Here is a 26,819-nt window from a genome sequence, read left to right on the forward strand (position 1 = left end):
ATTTAACATTTCCCTTTCTCTGCTCTTTCAGCTGGAAAGATGGCCTGGGCTTCTGTGCGCTCATTCATCGACACCGTCCGGAACTCATAGACTATGGAAAACTGCGCAAGGTGAGCCGGTCCATTTAATTAAACTATTAGTTATAAAGAAAGAGCCGAGGGGACTACAGTAGGTAGTCCTTTTTTTTTTTAACAAAACTGTGAAAAACCTGGAAGCATTTTATTATTTAGATTTTTTTAACTGCATATTGGTAAGTAATTCTTAGTTATTAAGCTAATAGATATGTTGAATTATTAGAGTAGAGTTTTTGGTTTAAAGCGTCACTATGGTTTGCTGTTGACAGGACGACCCCATGACCAACCTGAACACTGCCTTTGACGTAGCAGAGAAGTACCTGGACATCCCCAAAATGTTGGATGCAGAAGGTGAGCAGGCATGAATGTCAAAATAAGAAAACATTTAAACTTTTAATTTCTTATAAAAGCTAAACATACCCTCCCTGAGGAGCTGTGCAGCAGGCAATGCTGCTGGGGGGGGGGGGAGAAATCTGGCAGCTTTACCTGATTTATGATGCTTTGCAGAAGCATGCAAATGGGCCAAGTGTAATTACACGGTTACTCCAGATCCAGGCCAGCTGGATCTAAATGGTTTCCACTCAAAACTAAAGTTGACTGAGCAAAGACTGGATGGAAAACGTTGTGCGCGGGGCTAAACCTTTAGATGGCTAACCTACCTTGCTAAAGTATTCATACCCCCCATCATTAGTTTTACATGTTATCATATTTTAACCGTTAACTTTAGTATATTTTCTTGGATTTTATGTCAACAGCTTTTCAAGTCCTGTCATCCAATCTTATAACGATTGAAGTCTTAAATTAAGAAGCCATTTTTACCCCACATACATGCTTTCATCTGAACTAATTCAGCGTAGTGTGGCAGCTGTAGATGTCTTTATGATGCTAGAAGGTAAACCTCCACCAGTGGAACGTCTTTTGGAGCCTCTAGCATGTCGTCTTCCTAGACTTCCCTGTATTTAGCTCCATGCATTGTATCTTTGATCAGATCAGCTAAAGAAAAGCATCCCCATAGCATGATGCTGCCACTCCCATGTTCCACAGTGCAGGTAGGGTGTCCAGGGTGTTGCTTTTCCATCACACATAGCAATATCGGTGCCTTTTTGTAAACTGCAAACAGTTTAGGCCTGTTGACAGGTTGTCTCTTGCAATCTCTAAATAAAGTAGTTTATGTTGGACTTTATTTAATTTATTCGAGTCCAAGGGGTTGAATACAAATGCAGGGCAATTTATTTTAAATTTCCTTTAGAAAAATATATTGCAAAACATGAATTGTTTTCATTTTCATTTTACAGTTGCGTGTTTTACGTAAAATACGCCTAAACTTAAGGAAAAAAAGGGACATTTTTGTAGTAACTGTGTTTAGAACCTGTCTCTTTCTTTAAGAGTATTTTTGGGTTCCATGTTGCAGCTGTGCACACAGTGAGGTTATTTTCTGCAGAATGTAAACAGGCACTTCTTTTTGTGCAAATAAATGAAGCCTCGTTGACGTCATCCTGCATCTCCAAGTAAGGTTTGCTCTTGTGAGGAGCTGCAGAGAACGGATCGGTGTTTCTGTGTGAAAGGGCTGCAGAGGTTGACTGATATCCACATCTGGCCCGTTTGTTCTTCAGTCAAACACGAGTTATGTGAAGAGCTCTACGTCCGCCTACTGGATTTACCAACTTTGTCTCCTTCATGACCCTTCATGCTCCACATCACCCCCCCACCCCTGACCTCCTCTCTCCCCCGCAGACATTGTGGGCACTGCCCGTCCGGATGAGAAGGCCATCATGACCTACGTCTCTAGCTTCTACCACGCCTTCTCAGGCGCCCAAAAGGTATCCTGGATGCAGAGTCCTCACCCTCATCTCCCACCTCCCCTTTTTTCCCACCTGTCTGCGTGTGCGTGTGCGTGTGCGTGTGTGTGTGTGTGTGTGTGTGTGCGCGCGGGTGTGTGTCTCTTAACAGAACTCTTCTCTCTGCAGTGCTCAGCGCTCCTTTACTTTCCGCATGGTTCACCGCACCACAAATGCATGATGGGACAACATCTGTGTTGTTAGGGGCAACGAGTACAAGCGTGCCTCCAGACCAGCTTGTGGTTTCGCCGCTGAAGGCCCCTCAATCAGGTTCCATTCTGGGTTCAGTGAAGCTCTTCTGATTGGAATGATGGAGACTGATTGTTATAAGGACATAGAGAGACGGGACAGACAGATCTGTGTAGTCTTCAGAGTGACGGCTGAAATCGGGAGGGGGTCACTGAGTGAAATGAAAACTGGCATTTCCAAGTCAAAACAATTAACTTCCAGTTAATTTTACCGTCCAGATTCAGCGTCTGTCCTCCAGCTCATCTAATAAACATGATTGGTGCTGCCGGTTCATCCTGGAGGCCCGTCAGTCTTTTCAGTTCAAGTGTTTTTAAGCAAGTCAACAAAAACAAAGTAACTTTATAATCAACAAGTGCAGAAAAGCACATTTTATCTGGAAGGAGTCAGACTTTTCAGATCAGAGTTTCTGAAAACAGGCCGAGTCGCTTTAAGTGACATAAACGTCCCTATAAAATCACCGCCTCTTTTACTCCATCCAGTTTTTTAAGGGGTTACTTCAAGTGGACTGGAGGACTCTTGTGACTCATAATTGCGCCCCCTGCTGGCTCCTTTTTGTTCTCTGCACACTTTTACTCTGCATTTTTCTCCTGTCTGTCCTCTCTCCCTTCCCTCTGTTCTTTGGGCAGATATCATTAGCACCTTGAGGCCAGATGAGAAGGCCGTCATGACTTATGTGTCATGTTACTACCACGCATTCTCAGGCAAACAGAAGGTGAGAATTAAACCAAAACAACCAAGAAAGACCGTCGTCAAATACCTGTTAAACCAGTTTACAGGAACACAGTCTGTGTATTATATAGCTCTGTTGCCACAAACAATACAGCTTCAGTTGTTTTTATGTTGCTGAATCGAAGCAGTTATAGATGTTGGAACGCAGCTATTGTGGCCATGACTGATAGGTATATATTTATTTCTTTATTTTCTCCAAGTTTTATTGATGGATTGTTTTTATGTTTTATTCTAGGGTGGGATTATAATTTAAAAAGTAACTTCCTTAATTAAAAATGAAATGGGAACTAATTCAGATTAATTAGTCAGACTATTTCAACATGCCAGAGCTTTACTGTCCTGTTGCTTTACAGGGTTTGATTTTCCATTTTTCCAGACATTTCTGCTCCTTTTTTACCCATTTTCGAAATAGATGAAATATCACACCTGATAAATAGTTTATTGGTAGTTTTTTCATATTTTCATATAATTTGTCTTATATTTGAATGGCTAAATTAAACCTTGATTTAAATGTTTTGCTCAGCAGTGCCTTGCAGAGTTAATGCACTGAGGCTAACAAGAAGAGAAGATGTTTTTTTTGTTTGTTTGTTTAATGGTGGGTTTCTAGAAACCTTAAAATTAAAGTTCACTTGAATCTATTATCCTAAATCTGGGCCTAAAACTGCGTTTTAATAAAGTTACCAATGTGAACAGACTGGATTCTGCGTTCACCTTTATTTGACCAGATCTATAACTTCTAGAACTGATCCCAGTTAGACAGACACAGAGGTGGTGAAAAATGGCCAAATACTGAACTTGTTTTATTTTATTATTTGTGAAACCTACACATTATGCCCAGCTGTACTCAAAATGTCATAAAATTGTAGAAATAAAAATCCAGAAACACTGGAACAGTAGGGTATAAAAGTATGTAGGAACACAGTAATCCTTACTGGCTCGGTTTTATTAGCAGGCAAGGCTATTTAATTTGCATAGCAGAATTCAGTACGTGGACGATTCAAAGTGCTTTACATGCATTGGATAAATTCAGAAAAATAAAAGTAAAAACATTTGTAAAACAATAAAAATAAATTTTCGACCACAAACAAGCAGAAGAAAAGCAAGTGAAAATGCAGATCTGTGTTAAAGCTTCAGTTTCTAATTGGGACGAGGTCTGAGCTGTATTCTAGTTGCAAAAGTTTAAGAACCTTACAGAGGAAAAAGCCTGTGGGTTTTCTAATCCCATGATAAATGCATTTAATCCCTGAAAATTACCAATAAATCAATGCTCTAGTTAGTGTTTTGCAGCTTAGTGAGAGATGGAGGGAGAAAGTGTAAAAACGAAACGGCCAATCTGTTTGCTTTGAGTTTACGATAAGAACCTAAAGTCGTTACATTTTTTTATTTTAGGAAATGAAGTTCCTACAGCCTCATGTGGCGGGACTTCATGAACTTATAATTTTATGTTATTTCATTTTTTTAAAAACTTTTACAATGTCTCAAGTACGGTGCAACAAAATGAACTCTCTGCTTTTAACCCCCTTGGGGAGCAAGTTTAAACTTTAGCAGCTTTAGTTGAAATTTCCCCCCTTTAATAACCCCTTATCTGTTTCTGTCAGTAGCTGAAAGAACCAGCCTGTAAAGCGTTATAGCAAAGACGGGCTGAATCCACCTAGGATCTCTGTAGAGTAATAAAAGCTGATCACCACTCAGGGGATCCTGCTACATCTCCTGTTCTCTCTGGGGATCCTTCTCCTAATAGGACAAGCGGCTCTCCTGAGAAGCCTGGATCTGTATGCCGCTGTTTGCTGCCACACTCAATTACAGCGCTGGCATAGATTTCACATAAAAACAGGGAGGAGGAGGAGGCGCTCCTCCTCCTCCTCTCTGACACCTTAGTTTGCTGCCGCTGGGCAGAAATTTCCCCATAAACTCCATCCAACTGGCATTATTGGATTGGCTCATATTGTGTTTTTACTAAATAGTGTTTTCATTTCCTGAAGTTGCACTCTTTTAAATTTTTAAGGGCTGTTTTGGGAATTTCTTTTTCAATTTTGTGTTTTGTAATGTTAAAAATGTTTGCTTTACATCCATATTCTCATTTTAGAATAAAGTAATGCAGCTTTATGCTGAAACTAGAGAACTTAGGCTTTATGTTGTCTGGGTAACATTTAGCACTGTAAGAATATGTATTTTTAAATTCTAAGAAAAGGGAAATAATTCAGTCTTGCATGCATTTGTTAATGTCCTCTTGAATGTCCATGTATTTGTCATTGAGTTTGGACTTACAGGCGTATCGGCTTCCTAAATAAACAGCAGTTCTTATTTTGGTCTCCTGCCCGCTGACTCTGATGTCAGAACAAAATGCAACATAAAGGAGGTCCAGACTTTTACAAACACAGAATCACAACCTGGCTTCCCCTTTTAAGGCAGCTCCTTTGAGCACTGAGAGGGAATCTTTGCCTCTGCCAAGTTTCCCCTCAGATGTTTGGACCAAAGAGGCAGCCCCTTATGTGGGACGCAGGTCTCTGAGCTGTGAAACGCTGCTAGAGGAGTTTTGAAGTAGTTTATCTGCCCATGTCCTCTTTTGGTCCAGTTGGTTTCCTTTTATTTTAAAGCAGACGACGGAACTTGAATGTGATCATGAAGCTTTCATTCCTCAGCCACACCAGCTTCCTTTCCTTCCAAACTTTGCATGCTGATCTCACTGCTGCTTATGTCTCTATGCCTGCATCTCATTGCAAAATTCAATTCAGTTTATTCATTTAGCTCTAAATTTCCATCATTACCATTTTAAGGGATTAAATAAGGTTCTATAGATTCTATATTAAGTTGAAATCAATCCAATGAACGATGTATTTTCGATCAGATCCAATAAAGTTTGATCCATTCCATACCCTGAATTTATTTACTCGTCTATAATAAAGATTTGTGGAACAATGTTGCATGAGGTCATTGATTGGACAGCACTTCCTCATCCATGTAAAGCATGCGGTGACAGTGGAGAGAACAAACCTCCTATACCTCCTACTGTTTGAGCAGCCGACCGCAGGAACTGGCTTTGAATTTCCCCTCATTATTAAAGGCATTTGTTTCATTCCTCTATCCCCATATTTTTGCTCATTAGAGATTGCTGTTACATCAATAGCTTCACGCAACATGATGCTGTAGCCGCTCCTCTCAAATCGCTACGCAAATCCAGACAGCTTTTAAACTATTTGGTTTTTACGTGGTTTTTCTCCCACTTTAAAATCTAAATAAAACAATTGTTTTGCTTAGACTCTTTTTAATTGTTAATTTGATCAATTCCACTTTTTTTTCTTTATCTCTGCCTTAGTTTCCTAAGCCAAATCTCTCAATCAGAAGGATGTAACATGTTCTATATGCCGGGACCTCTAAACTTATTTCCAGCAGCTTATTCAGCCTCGGGCGATTAAATCGAAATAGTTTTTGGAGACATTCTTAATGAGACACAAACTGAGAGTTTTCCTCATTCTATCAGTTTTAGGGCATTTGCTGTTTAATTGTGTGACTCTTGGGAATTGACTGTGGGTGGTGCGGATAAATCACTGCAGCTAAATGTGGAAACACAAATGGTATCAGTTTAACTTTGCTGAGCATTCTGCAGATGGAGGCTCAGGTTTTCTAAACCCAGTAACTGACAGTGTTTCTGCTTCACCCTCGGCTTGTAGGCAGAGACGGCGGCCAACAGGATCTGCAAGGTGCTGGCTGTTAACCAGGAGAATGAGCAGCTGATGGAGGACTATGAGAAGCTGGCCAGCGACGTGAGCAACCCCCATTTTCTCTCTTTATTTGCCCCTGATATCTTCTCAGAAACGCTTATTTGTGTCCCTCTCTGAGCAAATCCCTCTTCCCTCATTTCTTCACTTAGATGCAGATAATAAACATGTAGCCAATCAGACAAAGTCTGAATGGTACAACGTCGTGGTGATTGATATAAAATCGTAACTTTTTTTTTATTGCACATTTTTAAACTGTTTCAACTGATTTAGTTGCCGTAGAATAAGTTTCTTTAGCTTCTCCAAATCTATCAGTGAACAGAAACTATTATTAAAAGAGTGGCTTTCAAAAGGCTTAACAATCTTTAATGTATTTAGAATTATTCTATGAAAGAAAGGCATCTCGTAGTGGATGACTGGAAAGGAAGAAAATCTGCAAAAAAATAAAATAAAATACACATTGAAATAAGAAAAGTGTGGGATGCTTTACTCTGATATCTACGGAAGAGGATTAGGGCCGCTGTGAGAAAAAAAAAAAAAGTGAAATGGTTTTTAAATTGATTGACCCCTAGGGGGTCCTCGTTGGTACTGCATGGGGGTCACGAAAGTTTTGGTTGATTAGACTTCTTTTTTTTCCACTAAATGAAATGTCTTTAAATCCACATTAACATGAATTCATCACTCTGTAGTAAACAGATAAATGGGGGCAGAAGATGTCTGTCAGATATCACTGCCAGTGGCGGTTCTAGACCAAATGTATGAGGGGGCCACGAGGGGGCCAGCGTGTTTTCATGGGGGCCCAGAAAAGCAAAAAATAAAAAACAGGGCAAGGGATTCAAATATATTAAGATAGCTGCATGAAATGAAATTTCTATTCAATTAGGTTTAATTATTAAAATTCTTTTTCTTGTTAGATCAAAAGACGTTCATAAATTTGAAATTTTACATATTTTTGACTTAATTTGGGTTAAAATTACGTTTTTTTTTCTAAAATCTAAATTAGAACTCGAGAAAAATTGATAAATTCTGCGATTAAAAATTAGAGGAATTTGTTTTGAAAAAAATAACATTTAGCAGATGAAAACTGGGACGCTATCTCAACACCACTGAAGCTATAACTTTATTGTTTTTAAATAATTAGTAAAACAGAATTTGAATAGAAAAAAGATAAAATAGTTCCCAAGGGCCTATAAGTAATCATGTCTGTTCCAGCGCAGATCATCATTAGAATTTCTTTGAATATTATGTCTTCAGTACAAGGGCCATAACAGGGGCCAGGACATGATCTACAGGGGCACTGGCCCTCGTTGGCCCCTGTCTAGAACCGCCCATGATCAATGCACACATTTAGTGACACACAGGAGCTCTTTCAAGCTGGGCACCGTTTCATTCACAACACCTGTCCCATCAACCAGGAATCAGAAATACTTTAATAATCCCAGAGAGGGATTACTTTAGTTACATTACTCCATCTGTAATAGAGTGACTATAGGACCAGTTTGATAGAACACTATTTCATACAATATTTGTAATTGGGGGGTCCCTGCTCCATCTCACCATCGATTTGGGGGTCCTTGGCCTGGAAAACGTTGAAGACCCCTGATTTAGTCTATCTTAAACTGTGTGATAGAACTTGCAAAAACTTAAATTATGGTTAAATGTTTTTACATGTACATTAGCTGACATAAGTTCAAATTCTCCTGTTGTTTTCCCTCATCTACATAAATCTCACCTCATTTTATTGGTTGTACTACAATCCTCTAAGAACCGCGGCTCACACTGATTCTTCTCTAAACTTGATCCTCCATCTCTGTCCTGCAATCGTTTAATGAGCGAACCATTGACCCCTCAGCTGCTGGAGTGGATCCGTCGCACCATCCCCTGGCTGGAAAACCGATTGCCTGAGAACACCATGCAGGGGATGCAGCAGAAACTGGAGGACTTCAGGGATTACCGCCGGCTCCACAAGCCGCCCAAAGTGCAGGAGAAATGCCAGCTGGAGATCAATTTCAACACCCTACAGACCAAACTGAGGCTCAGCAACCGGCCCGCCTTCATGCCCTCAGAGGGAAGGATGGTCTCGGTATGTCCCAGTAGTTTTAGAAAGGATGAAATACAAAAATGCTAAAAGTCCTCTCTGTTTGAGAGCCAATCAAGTTCTGTGCAAAACATTTTTTATAAACATTTACTAGTGCTTTGCTGGCCAACATTAGAGTTGTATGTGTTTATACAAATATTTTCCCTAGATCATGGAAAACTGTCCACATCAGGCAAAGGTTAAAACCATAAAACAGCAGCTTAAATATTATCTACAGAAAGTTTGTCTTTCTTGCAGCCGAAATAACCTGCAGACGTGTCTCGACTAGTTGTAGTAAATAAAGTCTCCTTTTAGCTTCAGTTTCTATGTTTCCTCTGACCTCATGTTTAAACACATACAGGAGACTTAAACTCTGGCTAACTTTAGTCTGTCTTAGTTGATGTTAGATCAAAATAAATTGAACTTTATTAATCTCCCAATGGAGACATTAATTGTGCATTTAACCCTTTGGGGAGCAGCGGGCTGCCATGGTGCAGAACCAACCTACCATCAGTACTGAATGCAGCCCATGATTTGTTGGATGTGATGTTTTTTGTTTGGGCCTGTCAGCCCATCGATAGTGGTGTAATATTAAAGCAATGTAAAATTTAAAATAGTTTAGCTTATAAATATTTTTCTGCATTTCTTTCTGCTTCACTGTCTCTGCATTAATAAGGGATATAAAGGTTAAACGACCTTCTGTTGGCTGTCCAGCATTAAATCCATCAAAATATGATTTGGATCCAAAATGAGGGCAATATGGATCCACTTTCTTCACTGATGAAGAAATACTCGACAGATTTGTTTGAACTTGTGATTTTATCCTGAGAATATCTTCCCAGTAATCTATAAATGTTAGTATCTTCAGTTAGCATTGGCTAATAATTAAAATTACGACAGGACTGCAACTTGAATAAAGAAGTTCAGTCTAAAAACCTTTATAGGAGTTACTGCTAATGTTATTCTACAATCCTAGACATCATATTTTATTTGGTTAAATACAGAAACAGAAGGATAATTTATTCTGTAAAGGGCTTTAATTCAGGCTGTGAGAAACTCCAACTGAGATCAGAACATGTGAAGTGTTTCCATCACTGGAGAAATGTGGTTCTTTGTGCATCTCTGCATCTCCTTTTCACATATAATCAGTCTGTGAAAATAAGCAAATTTTAACATGTTGACTGTTTAAAGATTGATTTCTGATTTAGTGTAATTGGTGTGAGCTGGTGTTGGATTTCTGATATGCTTTTGATATTGGAGCTTTTTATTACTGACTAAAGAAGCTGGCAGGTTACTGCCTGCTGGTAAAATATAAATCACAACTAAATTATCTAATTTTAGCGTTAAGTAATGGTATTTGTTTTAAGAACAGGTTTGTTTTTCTGTAAAATATGTATTTAAAAGGAGTTTCTGCAATTATTAAGCAGAAAGTTATTTCCCATAAGGTTCTAAATATTGGGCTTTGTGCAGGACATCAACAACGCTTGGGGAAATCTAGAGGGAGCAGAAAAGGGCTACGAAGAGTGGCTTCTCAATGAGATTCGCCGGCTGGAGCGACTCGACCATCTGGCGGAAAAATTCCGTCAGAAAGCGGCGATCCACGAAGCCTGGACCGAAGGTAGCGGATCTTGAAAAGTGCTGCAGAAAGTTCACTTCCTTAGATATTCAATTCAAGGATTTTTTTTGGTTCATTGACTGTTTTCTGAGCAGGCAAAGAGGAATTGCTGCAGAAGCGGGACTACGAGACTGCCTCCCTGTCAGAGATCAAAGCTCTGCTGAAGAAACACGAGGCCTTTGAGAGCGACCTGGCAGCTCACCAGGATCGTGTCGAGCAAATTGCAGCTATTGCGCAGGAGTTAAAGTAAGATCTAATAAACGAGGGAGGCGGGAACATGGAAATAAAATGATCAATGTGCATAAAAGGCTATTGTGTGCTGAATATGAGGAGAAATCCATTTCTTTTTGTTTTGCAGTGAGCTGGACTACTATGACTCCCCCAGCGTAAATGCTCGCTGCCAGCGGATCTGCGATCAGTGGGACGCACTGGGAGCTATGACCATGAAACGCACCGAGGCACTGCAGGTGATGTAGGACAGACGGGTTTCTGAGAATCACCTTGTCTGAACAAAAGTTCTGGAAATATTGAGTTAAATGTCTCTTTATTCTGAAATAACTCACTCTGCTGCTAGAAAATACCAGGTCTAAAGATATACGTAGTTTTAATCCCTGCTGGCCTGAAAGTCATTAAAGGTTGGTTTTCTATTTCTGCCTACTGACCACCAGAGGGTGCTGCTGTAACCACTGAATGTTCACTTTGTTGATATAATTACTCAAACTGCACAGAGTCGCACCTGTGACACGCTGGATGACCACTCAGAGGCTATATATGCTGCAATCATCCAGCGCTCTGTTCCTCTCGCATGCCGTTCGCCTGGTATGGCATCAGCTTTTGAGTTTTTCCTTGGTCCTCGTTGCTGGACGCCATGTCACTTCTGGCTGGAGCCGTGGTCATTTCAACCCTCCTTGGGCTGCAACAGGTTGATCTTACAGGATTTGCAAGGAATGTACAGTATGCTGTCAGCCTATTTTCTATTCCTATCTGAATTGGTTGAGCCCCGTGAACTTTGACATGGATGCCTCCCATACCTGTGTGGAGTGCAGCGTCATGGACTCTTCATGCAGATGATGGATGTGACCTTCTGCCTTCCTGCCTTGCCTTGTGTGTGTCTGAAAATTCCTTCATGGCCTGCAGTTTGGTGCCCCACGCACTCAGGGTGGCTCGGTTGGCCCTGATTTGCCCTGATGATGATTCAGACCTCCCCCCCTCTGGGCAGGTCGCCCCCTCAGACCACGGTCTCTGCATCCCCTTTAGGGGTCCCAGGTCCTGGACAAGGAGCTTTCCTCCATCCTGATCAAGGCCCAATAGAGGCTGTAGACCCTATGTGGCAACAGATGCTACTACTCAACATTTATTGTTGTGCCAAAGAATGTGAGGCGACTCCATCAGTAGCTAAAGGTCCTTCCATTTGACAGCTGAGGTATTGCATTGCACTCATTGCACTGATATTGTGCAGTATTTTTTGATGCAAGGCCTATCAGAATCTATAACGCAGGGGCATTATTATTTTTCAGTGAATGAGGTTTAAATAGATATAGGATGAGTAAAACTTTTCTACTTCTGTTATTTGCTGTTTTTTCTCATTTCTCAAATAAAAAGCATAACGATATTACAGCTTTCATTGATTTATTTCAAATTTGAAACATTGTCTAGCCTGTAAGGTTTTTAAAAAAAATGAACCAATTAATCGAATCGAATCGTATGGTGGTGTATTCTAGAGTATTTAAAATAATCGAACCGTTGGGTCAGGAAATCGATACTGAATCGAATTGCTATGATGGATGTGATTTGCACCCCTACTATTCAGGGGGGTGTCCCTATGTCACCTTCCTGCAGATGCTAGGCGAACTGACTTTGGTCACCTGTGTTGTGCCGCTGGGTTTGCTCTCTCTGCGCCCTTTTCAAAGTTTGCTCAATAGCTTTCTCCTGGACCTCATCCTGCACAGGCCTTGCAGCCTCACAGTGACATTGATACGCCTTCATGCCCTGGCCCCATAGCGAGACAGGACTTACTTGTTCAAGGGTCTTCCCATGGAAGTAGTGGTGTGTCACAGAGAGGTGGTCAGCACATATGCCACAGACTGGGGGCTCTGTGTGGCAACTCAGAGCTGTTTGCAGTCTATGGGGTCAATCAGAGTTCACCAAACATGTAAATACCCTGCAGCTGTGTGCTGTGCACGTGGCCCTCAGGTGCTTCGATCGTTTAGGTGTATGTGGCAGCAATCTCATGTCATCGTGCTTCAGTTGATGACCATTCGGTGGGGGCCATAGTCTGGTCTCCCTTTTTTTGCGTGGTGTTTTTAGGATGTGTCCACCACTCGCTCCCCGAGTGCCTGATTGGGATCTGCTTTTGGTTTTGGACACATTCTGCTGTTTCTTCTTTCAAACCCTTTTCTGCAAGCGACCTGAAGTTGGTCTCATAAAAGATTGTCTTTTTGTTAGCCGTTGTTTCAGCTGAGAGGGTTGGTACGCTACATGCCCTTTCTTTTAGTCTCTCATGTCTCTGATGGGATCCAAATGGTTCTGATATCAATTTGTGGCGTTTCTGCCCAAGGTGTTTCCCCATTCGCGCTTTAACCAACCATAGTTAGATGATGATCATTTATTTTATCTGTAGAGCGCTACCAGAGTGTAACTGGTGATTCATAGGAAACAAATGAAGCATTGTTGGAATTATTTGAAGCTTTATGAAAGACGGCAGTGTCAGCTAAAATCTGTACAATTGATTGTCCAACAGAGAACAGAGAAGCTGCTGGAAACCATCGACCAGCTTTACCTTGAATTTGCCAAAAGAGCAGCTCCATTCAACAACTGGATGGAGGGCGCCATGGAGGACCTGCAGGACACCTTCATTGTTCACACAATTGAAGAAATCCAGGTGAGCAAGGGAGAAGAAACCGAGCTTAAACAAATGAGAACTTATTTAATGTGAACAAGAGATAAAAAGTGTTCATCAGACTGTGAAAGACTTGATTTGGACCCAGCCTCACAGAATGGAGGCCCAACATTGGGGAACGTTTTAGGGTTTTAGTTGGACTTGAGGTGAAAGTTTCAGAGTTAATTTGGAATTTACCTTGAAACGTTTGAGGTACGACTTGAAGCTGCGACACAATTGATTCCTGGCTTTGTACAAAGATGTTCAGCTTCTGATTTGGAGTCGACAAAGACTCTAGTTGACTTGGATTCAGCTTAGAGATGAAGATTTGGACAAACTTGAACTTGACGGGTTTTGAACTTATTTTCTTTAATTTTTGTTTAGAAGACAGTCTTTTCTTTTACTAAGAGATTTTATTTGCATGTATCTCCTTCCTTTGTCAGGGACTGAGCACAGCCCATGAGCAGTTCAAAGCCACACTGCCAGAGGCCGACAAAGAGCGGCAGTCTATCTTGGGCATTCACAATGAGATAGCCAAGATAGTTCAGACCTATCATGTGAATATGGCTGGCACCAACCCCTACACAACCATCAACCCACAGGAGATCAATGCTAAATGGGACAAGGTGACGGCATTTCTTCTTTCACATGAGATGGAGAGATTTATCACCCATCTTTTATTCTAAGCAGGAAGTTATTCTGTCTTTTTATGAATCGTTTTGGCTTTTCTATCATTGGCGTATAATCTGCAGGTGAGGCAGCTGGTTCCTCAGCGCGACCAGGCTCTGATCGAGGAACACGCCCGGCAGCAGAACAACGAGCGTCTGCGCAGGCAGTTTGCCACACAGGCCAACGTCATTGGGCCCTGGATCCAGAACAAGATGGAGGTTGCCAACTTTACCTCTCAATTACCTTCTTTTTTTATTGCAGATTGATGACAAAGTAAACGTGTTTAGGAAAGAATCTTTAGCTGATGATGTAAAAAGCCATACAGGTTAATTATTTATTGCATCGTTTTTGCGTCTGGGCAGGAAATCGGCAGGATCTCAATCGAAATGCACGGCACCCTTGAGGACCAACTGACGCACCTTCGCCAGTACGAGAAGAGCATCATCAACTACAAGCCAAAGATCGACCAGCTGGAGGGAGACCACCAGCTCATTCAGGAAGCTCTCATCTTTGACAACAAACACACCAACTACACAATGGAGGTAAACGCACAAAAAAAGGAAAAACTAAAGTTTTCCTTATACTTATTTCCACTTTAGTATTTGTTTACTGCAATAGTTCTTTTTTTATTATGTTTTATTATGTTTCAGAGAGCTGAGGTTTGTCATGCAGCACAATAGTGCAGGTTAGGTTATTTAAGGAGTTAAAATCCAGGTTATTGTACCTTATTGTTCACCTCCAGCTTCCAGAGAACTGGAAGGAAGAAAATGGCCCATAAACATTCTGGTTTTTAGGCTTGAACTAATTAAGCATCCAAACTTATTTTCCTTGATATAAAATAAGTGACTTTATAACTGAATTTGGTGCCGTGGAAAGGTATTGATTAACCAGAATATGTAATATTTAATTTGGGGTGTATACGATTGACACAACAGGATGGATGGATGGATGGATGGATGGATGGATGGATGGATGGATAAAGTGTCGTATATCATCATAATTAGCAAATGGCAAGAAGAAAATTTCCCATGTGGACGCTGCAATGAGCCGCATAAAGGAGGTTATGATGAGAGGAGACCAAATTAGAACTTTTAGGCCTACTGGCACAACTGTGTGGTGCAAACGTTGACACTACCCCTCACCCCAAACATAACAACCAAAGTGTGAAACAGGGTAGCGGCAGGATTATGCTGTGGGGGTGCTGTTTAGTAGGGAGGGAGAATTTTATCATATTTTATGGGAAAAGGAATCAAGCAAAACAAAAACCTGTTAGAGGTTGGAAAAAAAATGAAACTGGGGTGAAATATTCCCCTTCAGCAGAACAACGCTTAACCCACAGCTAGATTATAAATGTTTTGATGCATTAAAATTGTTGGAGGTCGATTCTTAAAGCAGCAGATATTGGTGATTCAAGAAGAATAAATTCAAAAACACCAAAAAACATTTGACCTTTTTATGGATTCAAAACTGAAGTGATGTATTATGGCATTAGTTTTCTTCTTCTTCTTCTTCTTCTTCTTCACCATTATAGGCTATTTTCTGTTAGTCTATCACATTAAACACAATGCACAATTAAAGGTTTCAGTTTGTTGAACTTGTTGTATATCTAACATCCCATCCCTACTATATAACTAATCAGAGAGAGAAGTGGAAGCACAGCTGGAGTAGAAATAGAACTATAGTTTGATTTATCATGTATATCTGCCCCTAATCAGTCAAATAGCTAATGCTACGTTCACACCACACACGCTTTGGGCAGCAAAAAAGTGCCTGCTGCTTCATTTTTATACACATTAACGTAGGACGCGCCTCAAGAGCATCTTTGATTCTCCTGAAGCGCGTCCAGTAAAGTGAGTCCAGATGCATCTGATGCTTCTGTTGGCCTGAGTTCAAAGGCAGAGAGCAGCTTTGCTTTATTTGCTGTGATCAGCGGGTAAAAATTACTTCTAATATATTTTTATGTGAGAAAGTCTACCTGAAAACATCGTCCATACAGTCAGTTCATCAAGATTATGATCCTGCATTAAAATATTATTTAACTGTTGGAGCCGCTCAGACCCCCCCATACTGGCGGTGTGCTGTCACTGGGAATCCCAGCAGCAGCTGGAGGTGTTCTGCTACTGTTGGTGGCGGCTGGAAGTAGATGTTAGCGTTTTTCAGGTCTGTGCTACAAACTGCAGGCAGCAGGATAATAAAAGCCAACATATTCTGCCGGCAGGTTTCTACATTTGAAGTTAATTTAGGCGTTAATAAACTGTTTCAGAGGAGTGATCATAGCGCTCTGCATCAGCAGTGCTGCGTCTGACTCCCTGCCAGCTCCCAGATCAGCTTCTCTCATTGGTTGATGAGGCGCATCCAGCAGCTAAAGTTAATTTTTATTTTTTGCTGTTTGTGAAGCGCATTTTGATGCATTTTTTTTCCGATGTGCATCAACCATAGATTTTGCAAGTTAACCTGCTGCTTCGACCTGTGCGCTGTGAACGTAGCGTTATACCCTGCTGATATGGATCCTAGCCTCTCAGACCCCTTCATCATCTGTGTCCTCTTTGTGCAGCACATCCGTGTGGGCTGGGAGCAGCTACTCACCACCATCGCCCGCACCATCAATGAAATCGAGAACCAGATCCTGACACGAGACGCCAAGGGCATCAGCCAGGACCAGCTGAACGAGTTCCGAGCCTCCTTCAACCACTTCGACAGGGTCAGTACTTGGACACGGTTAGAGCAAGCACCATGTCATTCTCAGATACTTAAACATTAGAAACGTATTTGGTTACTGACATTTAAAACTTAATTATTTCTCTGTGAATGTTTTCCTGAATATTAAGTCACCTTTTGTAGATACTTTTTGCAGCTGAATTCTAGAGCGACTGCATCTGAAACACCACAATATATTAGTATTTGCCAACTCTAGTTTTTTCTTAGCGCCCATCCATCCTTCCAGGATCAGGTCACAGGGTGGCAGATAAAGCATGAAAACCAAGACATCCCTCTCGCCACTCTAAGGTATCCCAAGGTCCCTAGACCAGAAACACGATCTAGTCGCCGCGCTCTGCTTCTCATCTGATGTGCCCAAAATAACCTCCAAACAGCCATGTGAGGAGCCAAGGTCACAGATGGGAGGATGTACAGGTGCTGGTCATAAAATTAGAATATCATGAAAAAGTAGATTGATTTCAGTAATTCCATTTAAAAAGTGAAACTTGTATATTATATTCATACATTACATACAAACTCATATATTTCAGATGTTTATTTTGTTTAATTTTGATTATTACAAATGACAACAAATGAAAATCTCAAATTCATCATATCAGAAAATTAGAATATTGTGAAAAGGTTCAAAATTGATGGCCCCTGGTGCCACACTCTAATCAGCTAATTAACTCAAACCACCTGCAAAAGCCTTTAAATGGTCTTTCAGTCTAGTTCTATAGGCTACACAATCATGGGGAAGACTGCTGACTTGACAGTTGTCCAAAAGACGACCATCGACACCTTGCACAAGGAGGGCAAGACACAAAAGGTCATCGCTAAAGAGGCTGGCTGTTCACAGAGCTCAGTGTCCAAGCACATTAATAGAGAGGCGAAGGGAAGGAAAAGATGTGGTCGAAAAAAGTGTACAAGCAAGAGAGATAACCGCACCCTGGAGAGGATTGTGAAACAAAACCCATTCAAAAATGTGGGGGAGATTCACAAAGAGTGGACTGCAGCTGGAGTGAGTGCTTCAAGAACCACCACACACAGACGTATGAAAGACATGGGTTTCTGCTGTCGCATTCCTTGTGTCAAGCCACTCTTGAACCACAGACAGCGTCAGAAGCGTCTAAAGAGAAACAGGACTGGACTGCTGGTGAGTGGTCCAAAGTCATGTTCTCTGATGAAAGTAAATTTTGCATTTCCTTTGGAAATCAAGGTCCCAGAGTCTGGAGGAAAAGAAGAGAGGCACTTCATCCACGTTGCTTGAAGTCCAGTGTAAAGTTTCCACAGTCAGTGATGGTTTGGGGTGCCATGTCATCTGCTGGTGTTGGTCCATTGTGTTTTCTGAGGTCCAGGGTCAACGCAGCCACATACCAGGAAGTTTTAGAGCACTTCATGCTTCCTGCAGCTGACCAACTTTTTGGAGATGCAGATTTCATTTTCCAACAGGACTTGGCACCTGCACACAGTGCCAAAGCTACCAGTACCTGGTTGAAGGACCATGGTATCCCTGTTCTTAATTGGCCAGCAAACTCTCCTGACCTTAACCCCATAGAAAATCTATGGGGTATTGTGAAGAAGAAGATGCAATACACCAGACCCAACAATTCAGAAGAGCTAAAAGCCACTATTAGAGCAACCTGGGCTATCATAACACCTGAGCAGTGCCACAGACTGATCGACTCCATGCCACGCCGCATTGCTGCAGTAATACAGGCCAAAGGAGGCCCAACTAAATACTGAGTGCTGTACATGCTCATACTTTTCATGTTCATACTTTTCAGTTGGCCAACATTTCTATAAATCCTTTGTTTTTATTGGTCTTCAGTAATATTCTAATTTTCTGATATGATGAATTTGAGATTTTCATTTGTTGTCATTTGTAATCATCAAAATTAAACCAAATAAACATCTGAAATATATGAGTTTGTATGTAATGTATGAATATAATATACAAGTTTCACTTTTTAAATGGAATTACTGAAATCAATCTACTTTTTCATGATATTCTAATTTTATGACCAGCACCTGTAGGATAAAGTCCTCAAAAATGTTTTATTTGTCATCTAAATATCATCCAGATTAAAAGCTCATGAAAAAAAAAGACTACAGTAACGAGTAATAAAGAACAAATCAGTGGATATTTAATATAAAGTTTAAATGTCTTAAAGCAAAATGTTAACCTGTTTGTAGAACCTCAGCCTTGAAGCGATTGATCCAGACCTCCTGACCGTAGCTGAGGCTGAGCGCTTCAGTTAGCTGGAAAATCAGGAGCATTCATTTTGATTTGCCACAATCCATCCAATACGTCATTTTTTTCCCCAAGTCACAGAACAGAAAGGATCCTACAAAAGTACACAAACAATAAGTGAAACTGGCAGAATGGAGATTTTCAGCTACCTTCTATCCAGGGTTCCCGCGGGTCCTTAAAAAGTCTTAAAAGGCATTGAATCCTTCAAAATAAAACTAAGGCCTTAATTGGTATTAAAATTTCTTAAGTCAGTCTTTCGTAGGTCTTAATGTTTAAAACATCATAAACAGGATTATTTTTATTACGATTCATTTTTGTAATCTAAATAAAACATTAAAATTGGCAATTTTTTTTTATTATAAAAAAAAAAAAATAAAATTCCGTCCCGATAGCGGAACCAATAAAGCGTTGTTGCGGCCGGGACATTTGGGAGATGCACCTTTAACTTTTTATCTGGAAAATATAATCAAGTGTAAATGTAACCAAAATTGTCTCCAGCCAAGAGTTTCCTCCACGGCTAAAACCAGGGAACATCCATGAGGCTCAGTGGATTTAGTGCAAGAAGTCATTCAAGCTCAGAACGATGGGAATTAAGGCAGTGGAGTCGCACATGCGAAGCACGAAATACAAAGCGTCAAAATGGAGTTACAGAGAAACAGCCGGTATTTCTCAGTTTAGTTCCACCCTTGTCTCTGCAACGCCTCCACTTATCACCAAATCAAACAGACTAAGAAAACCATACAAAGAAAAATAGCTGCTAAAAAGACTTAGCACTGGTTATGTTGGGGCTTTAAAACTGATTAGTTTTGTTCCCTGCTAAAACAAAGTTTGTGAATTCAGTTAAATAATTGTTAAAATATATCTGTCATTTGTGTGTTTTTAGCTTTCTTCCTGTATGGGAAGCTTTTCAACATTTGAAACATTAGTGCAGTGGTTTATGTTAAAATAAACCTTTGGGTTAAGTCGTCGCAAGCAGGTTTTTCTTGTTGTGAATTTGGTCTTAAATTTTTATTTCAAGTGGCATTAAAAAGTCTTGAATTTAACTCGCCTTATGCTGTAGGAACCCTGATATCTAAACTTCCAGTGTTCCAAGTTACTTCAAGTGACTGGGAGTGTTGGCCTAGTGGTTAGAGCAGCTTCTGCTCTGAGAGGGTTGCAAGTAGCCGGTTGGATCCCCACAGCCTGCACTCTGGGTTCCTGAGCAAGACCCTTAACCCCACACTGCTCCCCAACAGGATGGGTTAGGAAGCAGAGAATGAATTTCCCTGATCTGGGACGATAAATGGATTTAAATTACATAATATCTCCTGCTCTATCTATTTATCTCGTACCTGGCATGATGAAGGTTATGGGTTAAAGGAGAATTCAGACTCAATTCTTTAACTAAACTCATTAATCTGATCATCGTTAGACCAAACTCCATTATTCCAGGATCAGACAACACAACCAGCTTTGCTCTCCTTTGAGGACGAAGATCTGCTCCAGTGTTTAAAAATCGGATTAACTTTTTCCATGAAGGCTGATCATTTAGATTCCTTATTTATTTATTTATTTATTTATTTATCTTGTGAAGCAAATTTAAAGTAAATTAAGGAGCATTAACTTGAATATTCCATACTCTGTTTACATACACTGAAATTAAAATGTTAGCTTCTCTTTAGAGCTGTTTTTTTTGGTGTCTCTGTTTTATAGAAAAAAAAGAACAATATTTTCCTTTTTTAGCTCGCAGAGTTTGCTGCCATACTTATGTGAATTTGAGGACATGAATAAGCCCAACTAGAGGCCCTTTAATCTGCCTGCCCACTGCACATTAACGCCTCTGAATGCCTCCCCCAGCATGGCAGCCCAGCTGCCACCATGTGTTCACCTGCCCGGTCCTAATCCAGATGCACTGTGTTCTCTGTTTCCTGTCTCTTATGCATGGCCCTCTCCCTTCACCTTCACCTTCTTTTCCTCCTCCCTGTGCATGATGCACTTCCTACACCACCCTCCTCCATCCACCTCACCCTCCTCCACGCTCCCCCGTCCCTCGCCATCACTGATTGGGCTGTATGTGTTGCTGCATGGCCTGTGCCCCCCCACGATGCCTCCACACACCACAGGACCACTCGGGCACTCTAGGCGCAGAGGAGTTCAAGGCCTGCCTGATCAGCCTGGGCTTCGATATCGCCAACGACGCGCAGGTATTCTACCGTAGCCACACTCCCTCAGTAAGGGTTTAACTGATGCTTTTTTTTCTTTGTGTTTTTTTCCTCTCTTGTACTTTCTTCTTTTATCCCTCCATCTATTTTCTTCCCTTTACTTTTCCGTTCCTTACCTTCTTCATTATTTTCCACTCCTTGCAACTTTCACAACATGCATTGTTGTGGATTTCTTGCTTAAAATCTTTTCACTAAACCTTTCTTCTCCTCCTGATTTCCCGTTCTTTCCTTTCCTCCTGCCTCTTCTGTGTTTCTCCTCTCCTGTTGGTTTTGTTTGTCTGTCACTGACCTTGTAGAAGAGAACAGGAATCATGGATGCAGAGGACTTCAAAACCTGCCTTATCTCCATGGGTTACAACCTGGTAAAGCCACGAGCTCTCTTCAAGTATGAACGTGTTTGTATGTGCCCAGACCGCTTGGAGTTGGTAACAGATGTTAATGAAATGAGATTTAAAACGATAAAAGATGGGCAATCTCACGCTGTTTGGATCAGATGTTTAGTTTTTGTTTTTTTAAATGCATGAAAATCTCTTCAATGTGTGAATGTTTAGCTATCTTGTGCCTTTGATTACAATGGGTGTGTTAGGTTGTTGACTGCAACCTCTCTCTGGCCACCAGGGGGAAAACGAGTTCTCCCGCATCATGAGCGTAGTGGATCCCAACAGAATGGGCATCGTCACCTTCCAGGCCTTCATAGACTTCATGTCCCGTGAGACGGCCGACACGGACACGGCGGACCAGGTCATGGCGTCCTTCAAGGTTCTTGCTGGGGACAAGGTACGGCATCGCTGATCTGGTTAAAAAACACAAAATAAACCTGCAGTTTCAATAAATAACCGAGACTTCTCTGCAGCACCGTAGGAAAAAACTAAACACAGTACTTAAAAAAAAAAAGTCCCTTCTTAATATTTGTTTTTTTTTAAGCTACCTGAGAAATGAGTCATGGTTTATTTATAGAGAAATAATCTGTTAAATAACAAGTCTTTGGGGACTTTCGATACTCTAATTATGCACAATCTTAATGTAAAAACAACTAATGATTATTTTGCAAATCGATCAGTCTGTTGATTATTTTTTTCAATTAATCGATTAATAATCGTATAAAAAAAGGTTCTTTAAAGAAGATATTTTACTAAATTAAACCTGGCGAAACTGAAACTTTTCCACTTGAGGAATTCTGAATAGAGCATATTGTCAGAAAACATTTTTTTAATCTTAAATACAAAATGTTTCAATATTTTTTACAATCTTAGTATAATTACTGCTGTAAGTGGGTCGATCTGTCAGCTAAAGGCAGGTTTTAGAGTCTCTATGCTCTAGTTAACGATTAATCAATTACTAAATTAGTTGACAATTATTTTGATAATTGATTAATCACAATTAATCCAATTAATTATTTCAGCCTTAAAAAGAACTCAAACTTGGATTAGATTGTGGACACAGGAGGCCTTTGGTTGCATTAGATTTCATCCGCTGTTATCAGAGTGTTGGTATTAATACTATATTTGATAACACTTTATAGATGGATGACACAGTTATAACCAAATGTTTGCCTCTGGATCTGATTTTCTTGTCTTCATTTACTCCGCTGCGTTGCTTTGCTACAGCTGTCATAACGAAACTAAAACTTGTATTGTGGACTCTCTGCAGAACTATATCTTAGCTGACGAGCTGCGCCGAGAGCTGCCTCCGGACCAGGCCGATTACTGCATCGCCCGCATGGCCCCTTACACCGGCCCTGACGCGGTGCCCGGGGCCCTCGACTACATGTCCTTCTCCACGGCTCTATATGGAGAGAGCGACCTCTGAACACTCTGTCACCCGTCCTGCCCCGGATCCACCCTTCCCCGCTCTGTTCACCGCCACGTGCTCCGACCATCACCACTCTCCTGTCCAGCTGTGCTCATTTTATTTTATTTTATTTTGTATTTTCCAAGCCTTATCTTTTTGTCCGTATGTTCTGTGTCCTCATGCTTCCCCTACCAGCTTCTTCACACCTCCCTTGCTCTCTCTGTTGCTTGCTTTTCCATGCAAAGCAGTGACTCTCCAGGTTTACAAAGAGGGAGAGATGCAATGCGTTTATTTTTTTTTTTCCCTCGTCATTGATTTTCTTCAGAAAAATGAATAAAGTTAACATATTTTATTATACTGAACAAAAAAGTATTTTTCTTCACCTGGTGGAAATAAGAGAAAAAAATTGTAATAAAGAAAAAAAAAAAAAAAAAAGTCTGTCGTCAATTTTTCGTGTAGAGTATGTGTGTGTGTAATGTGTGGCCATGTCTTTAATAACTGGTGGGGACAATTTCCTAGGAATATGCTACATTTCGGGGACTCATAGGTACTTATGGGGACCAACAACTGGTCCCCATAAGGAAAGTTTCTCTTCTGGGGGTGGGGGTTAGGTTTAGGACTAAGGTGTGAATTGAGTTTAGGTTAGGGATAGGTATGTGTCGGTAATGGTTAGGGTTAGGGCAAGGGTCACGGTTAGGCCATATAGATTAGTGGGAAATGAATGGAAGTCAATGGAAGGTCCCCACAAGGATATTGTGACACAACATGGGTGTGTGTGTGTGTTGGGGTGTACCTGTCTAGCCCTCAGAGTCAGGATCATTTTTCCAATTTCACCATCTGATTGAGGACCAGTTGTTGCAAAGTGAGGACATTTTGCCTCATATGCTATTTTGCTAATGGTTAGGTTTAGGGCTAAGGTGTCGCTGGATTGGGGTTGGGTATGCATTGCTAATGGTTAGGTTTAGGGTTAGTTTTAGGGTTAGGGCAAAGAAAGGGTTGAAAATGACTGAAAATCAATGGAAGGCAACACATGGTCCTCACTACGTATAGCAGAACGAGTATGCGTGCGTGTGTGTGTGTGTGTTCTGTTAAAGAAACCATATTGAGACCAAAGACTATAATGTCTACAGCTTTCTGTAAAAGTATTCATCCCGTTTAAGCAGCAGTTTCAGCCGAGGCCTTCAGTGTGTGTGTTTTATTATGTGTCTCAGCCTATCGAATAGTAGCTACAATTGTTAATGGGAAGAAAAGATGTCATTTCCTCAAAGATTTTAAAAATAATCTGGAATTGGCTGCATTTGTATTTGGTGCTTTTTAGATTCCTGAGCTGCAGGTGGTTTTGGGTCCATACAGGTGCTGGTCATAAAATTAGAATATCATGAAAAAGTAGATTGATTTCAGTAATTCCATTTAAAAAGTGAAACTTGTATATTATATTCATACATTACATACAAACTCATATATTTCAGATGTTTATTTTGTTTAATTTTGATGATTACAAATGACAACAAATGAAAATCTCAAATTCATCATATCAGAAAATTAGAATATTGCTGAAGACCAATAAAAACAAAGGATTTATAGAAATGTTGGCCAACTGAAAAGTATGAACATGAAAAGTATGAGCATGTACAGCACTCAGTATTTAGTTGGGCCTCCTTTGGCCTGTATTACTGCAGCAATGCGGCGTGGCATGGAGTCGATCAGTCTGTGGCACTGCTCAGGTGTTATGATAGCCCAGGTTGCTCTAATAGTGGCTTTTAGCTCTTCTGAATTGTTGGGTCTGGTGTATTGCATCTTCTTCTTCACAATACCCCATAGATTTTCTATGGGGTTAAGGTCAGGAGAGTTTGCTGGCCAATTAAGAACAGGGATACCATGGTCCTTCAACCAGGTACTGGTAGCTTTGGCACTGTGTGCAGGTGCCAAGTCCTGTTGGAAAATGAAATCTGCATCTCCAAAAAGTTGGTCAGCTGCAGGAAGCATGAAGTGCTCTAAAACTTCCTGGTATGTGGCTGCGTTGACCCTGGACCTCAGAAAACACAATGGACCAACACCAGCAGATGACATGGCACCCCAAACCATCACTGACTGTGGAAACTTTACACTGGACTTCAAGCAACGTGGATGAAGTGCCTCTCTTCTTTTCCTCCAGACTCTGGGACCTTGATTTCCAAAGGAAATGCAAAATTTACTTTCATCAGAGAACATGACTTTGGACCACTCACCAGCAGTCCAGTCCTGTTTCTCTTTAGCCCAGGCAAGACGCTTCTGACGCTGTCTGTGGTTCAAGAGTGGCTTGACACAAGGAATGCGACAGCAGAAACCCATGTCTTTCATACGTCTGTGTGTGGTGGTTCTTGAAGCACTCACTCCAGCTGCAGTCCACTCTTTGTGAATCTCCCCCACATTTTTGAATGGGTTTTGTTTCACAATCCTCTCCAGGGTGCGGTTATCTCTCTTGCTTGTACACTTTTTTCGACCACATCTTTTCCTTCCCTTCGCCTCTCTATTAATGTGCTTGGACACTGAGCTCTGTGAACAGCCAGCCTCTTTAGCGATGACCTTTTGTGTCTTGCCCTCCTTGTGCAAGGTGTCGATGGTCGTCTTTTGGACAACTGTCAAGTCAGCAGTCTTCCCCATGATTGTGTAGCCTATAGAACTAGACTGAAAGACCATTTAAAGGCTTTTGCAGGTGGTTTGAGTTAATTAGCTGATTAGAGTGTGGCACCAGGGGCCATCAATTTTGAACCTTTTCACAATATTCTAATTTTCTGATATGATGAATTTGAGATTTTCATTTGTTGTCGTTTGTAATCATCAAAATTAAACAAAATAAACATCTGAAATATATGAGTTTGTATGTAATGTATGAATATAATATACAAGTTTCACTTTTTAAATGGAATTACTGAAATCAATCTACTTTTTCATGATATTCTAATTTTATGACCAGCACCTGTATGTCTCCTGCATGTCGTTTTTCTTGTGAATAGCTTTACCTTTGTCAGTGTGAATGGATTTTTTTTTTTTTTTTTTTTTTAGTAAAGAATGTTTGTTATGAAATATCCCCACATATATAACTGGATAAACTCCAACCAGGTTTAGACTTAAACAAACTTTATTGTCATTTTGTACACACAGGGTATACAAAGATAAATTTCAATATGTAAAGCTTTCAAAAATGAATGAGAAGCTTACAGCAGTGAAATGAACTTTACCATTTATAAAGCGCAGCGGTGATTAGAAAGTAAACTAAAAGAAGAAAAGAAAAAATAGTTTGAAAGTCATGGTGCAAAAGGCATTGGTATGGAAAGGTTTAGTGTAGTGCAAAATAAATAAATATGGTACAAAATGCAGTAGAATGTTGAGTTATATTTAAAGGGATTATGGAAAAAAGCCATGTTGGTAGTGCAAATATGTTTTTTAATTGTGAGAAGTTGATTAGTTTCAAACAGTTCAACAGTCTGATGGCAGCAGGGAAAAAGCTGCTGCTGGACCTGCATTGAATGCAGGGGTGAGGGGTCATTGATGATGTCACGCGCTCGGGACACGCAGGGCTGGGATGAATTGACTTTAATGGAGGGAAGAGGAGCCCCCATGATGTCTCTCATGAAGAGTTTTTTTCTTTTTAAGTGTCAAGGTATCTCTATGCTGCTAATAACATGAGTCATGATGGGAATGGTGTGTTAATGAGGATATTCAGGGTTAGTTGGAACACCTATAGTCACATCTGAGCAGAGTACCTTCTTCCCCATGTCTGCATGTGTCCCTGATATGGTTTGTGACCTTTTCAATCATGCTTTTAACAATTCTTCTCTACACGCTCAGGAAAGTACATAGAGACTAAAGAACACTTTCTAGATGTTTTATTTAATTAACAATTCATAATTTCACTGTAGAATTCAAGCTTTTTATCCGTTAAACAAATTTCAAATAGAACATATTAAATCTAATATAGTCACTTTATAAAAAAAATCTAAAGGGAAAAGAATTCTTATAAATTCCTGTACATGATTAAAACCTAT

General features: G+C 40.5%; 1 protein-coding gene across 5 annotated transcripts in view; it reads left to right on the forward strand.

Annotated features, from left to right (window-relative positions):
* actn1 (actinin, alpha 1) overlaps positions 1-23,107 on the forward strand; it is a 76,893-nt gene extending 53,786 nt beyond the window's left edge. Inside the window, exons 6-22 of one of the 5 annotated variants that reach the window (XM_038285137.1) lie at positions 32-110; positions 344-425; positions 1,809-1,894; positions 6,562-6,654; positions 8,462-8,692; positions 10,157-10,304; positions 10,397-10,547; positions 10,660-10,768; positions 13,042-13,182; positions 13,623-13,805; positions 13,932-14,066; positions 14,211-14,390; positions 16,403-16,549; positions 20,902-20,982; positions 21,297-21,362; positions 21,619-21,777; positions 22,651-23,107. In XM_038285137.1, coding sequence (XP_038141065.1) covers positions 32-110; positions 344-425; positions 1,809-1,894; positions 6,562-6,654; positions 8,462-8,692; positions 10,157-10,304; positions 10,397-10,547; positions 10,660-10,768; positions 13,042-13,182; positions 13,623-13,805; positions 13,932-14,066; positions 14,211-14,390; positions 16,403-16,549; positions 20,902-20,982; positions 21,297-21,362; positions 21,619-21,777; positions 22,651-22,809 — 2,230 coding nt within the window. In that variant the 3' untranslated portion in view covers positions 22,810-23,107. Of the gene's footprint in view, positions 1-31; positions 111-343; positions 426-1,808; positions 1,895-2,787; positions 2,874-6,561; positions 6,655-8,461; positions 8,693-10,156; positions 10,305-10,396; positions 10,548-10,659; positions 10,769-13,041; positions 13,183-13,622; positions 13,806-13,931; positions 14,067-14,210; positions 14,391-16,402; positions 16,550-20,901; positions 20,983-21,296; positions 21,363-21,618; positions 21,778-22,650 lie in introns of all 5 variants that reach the window. The other 4 variants (XM_038285138.1, XM_038285141.1, XM_038285139.1 and 1 more) reach the window with 4 other exon arrangements.
* Positions 23,108-26,819: the final 3,712 nt, after the last annotated feature.

Source organism: Cyprinodon tularosa, unplaced genomic scaffold (genome assembly GCF_016077235.1).
Source record: "Cyprinodon tularosa strain WSP-4 unplaced genomic scaffold, ASM1607723v1 ctg207, whole genome shotgun sequence".
Lineage (NCBI taxonomy): Eukaryota > Metazoa > Chordata > Actinopteri > Cyprinodontiformes > Cyprinodontidae > Cyprinodon > Cyprinodon tularosa.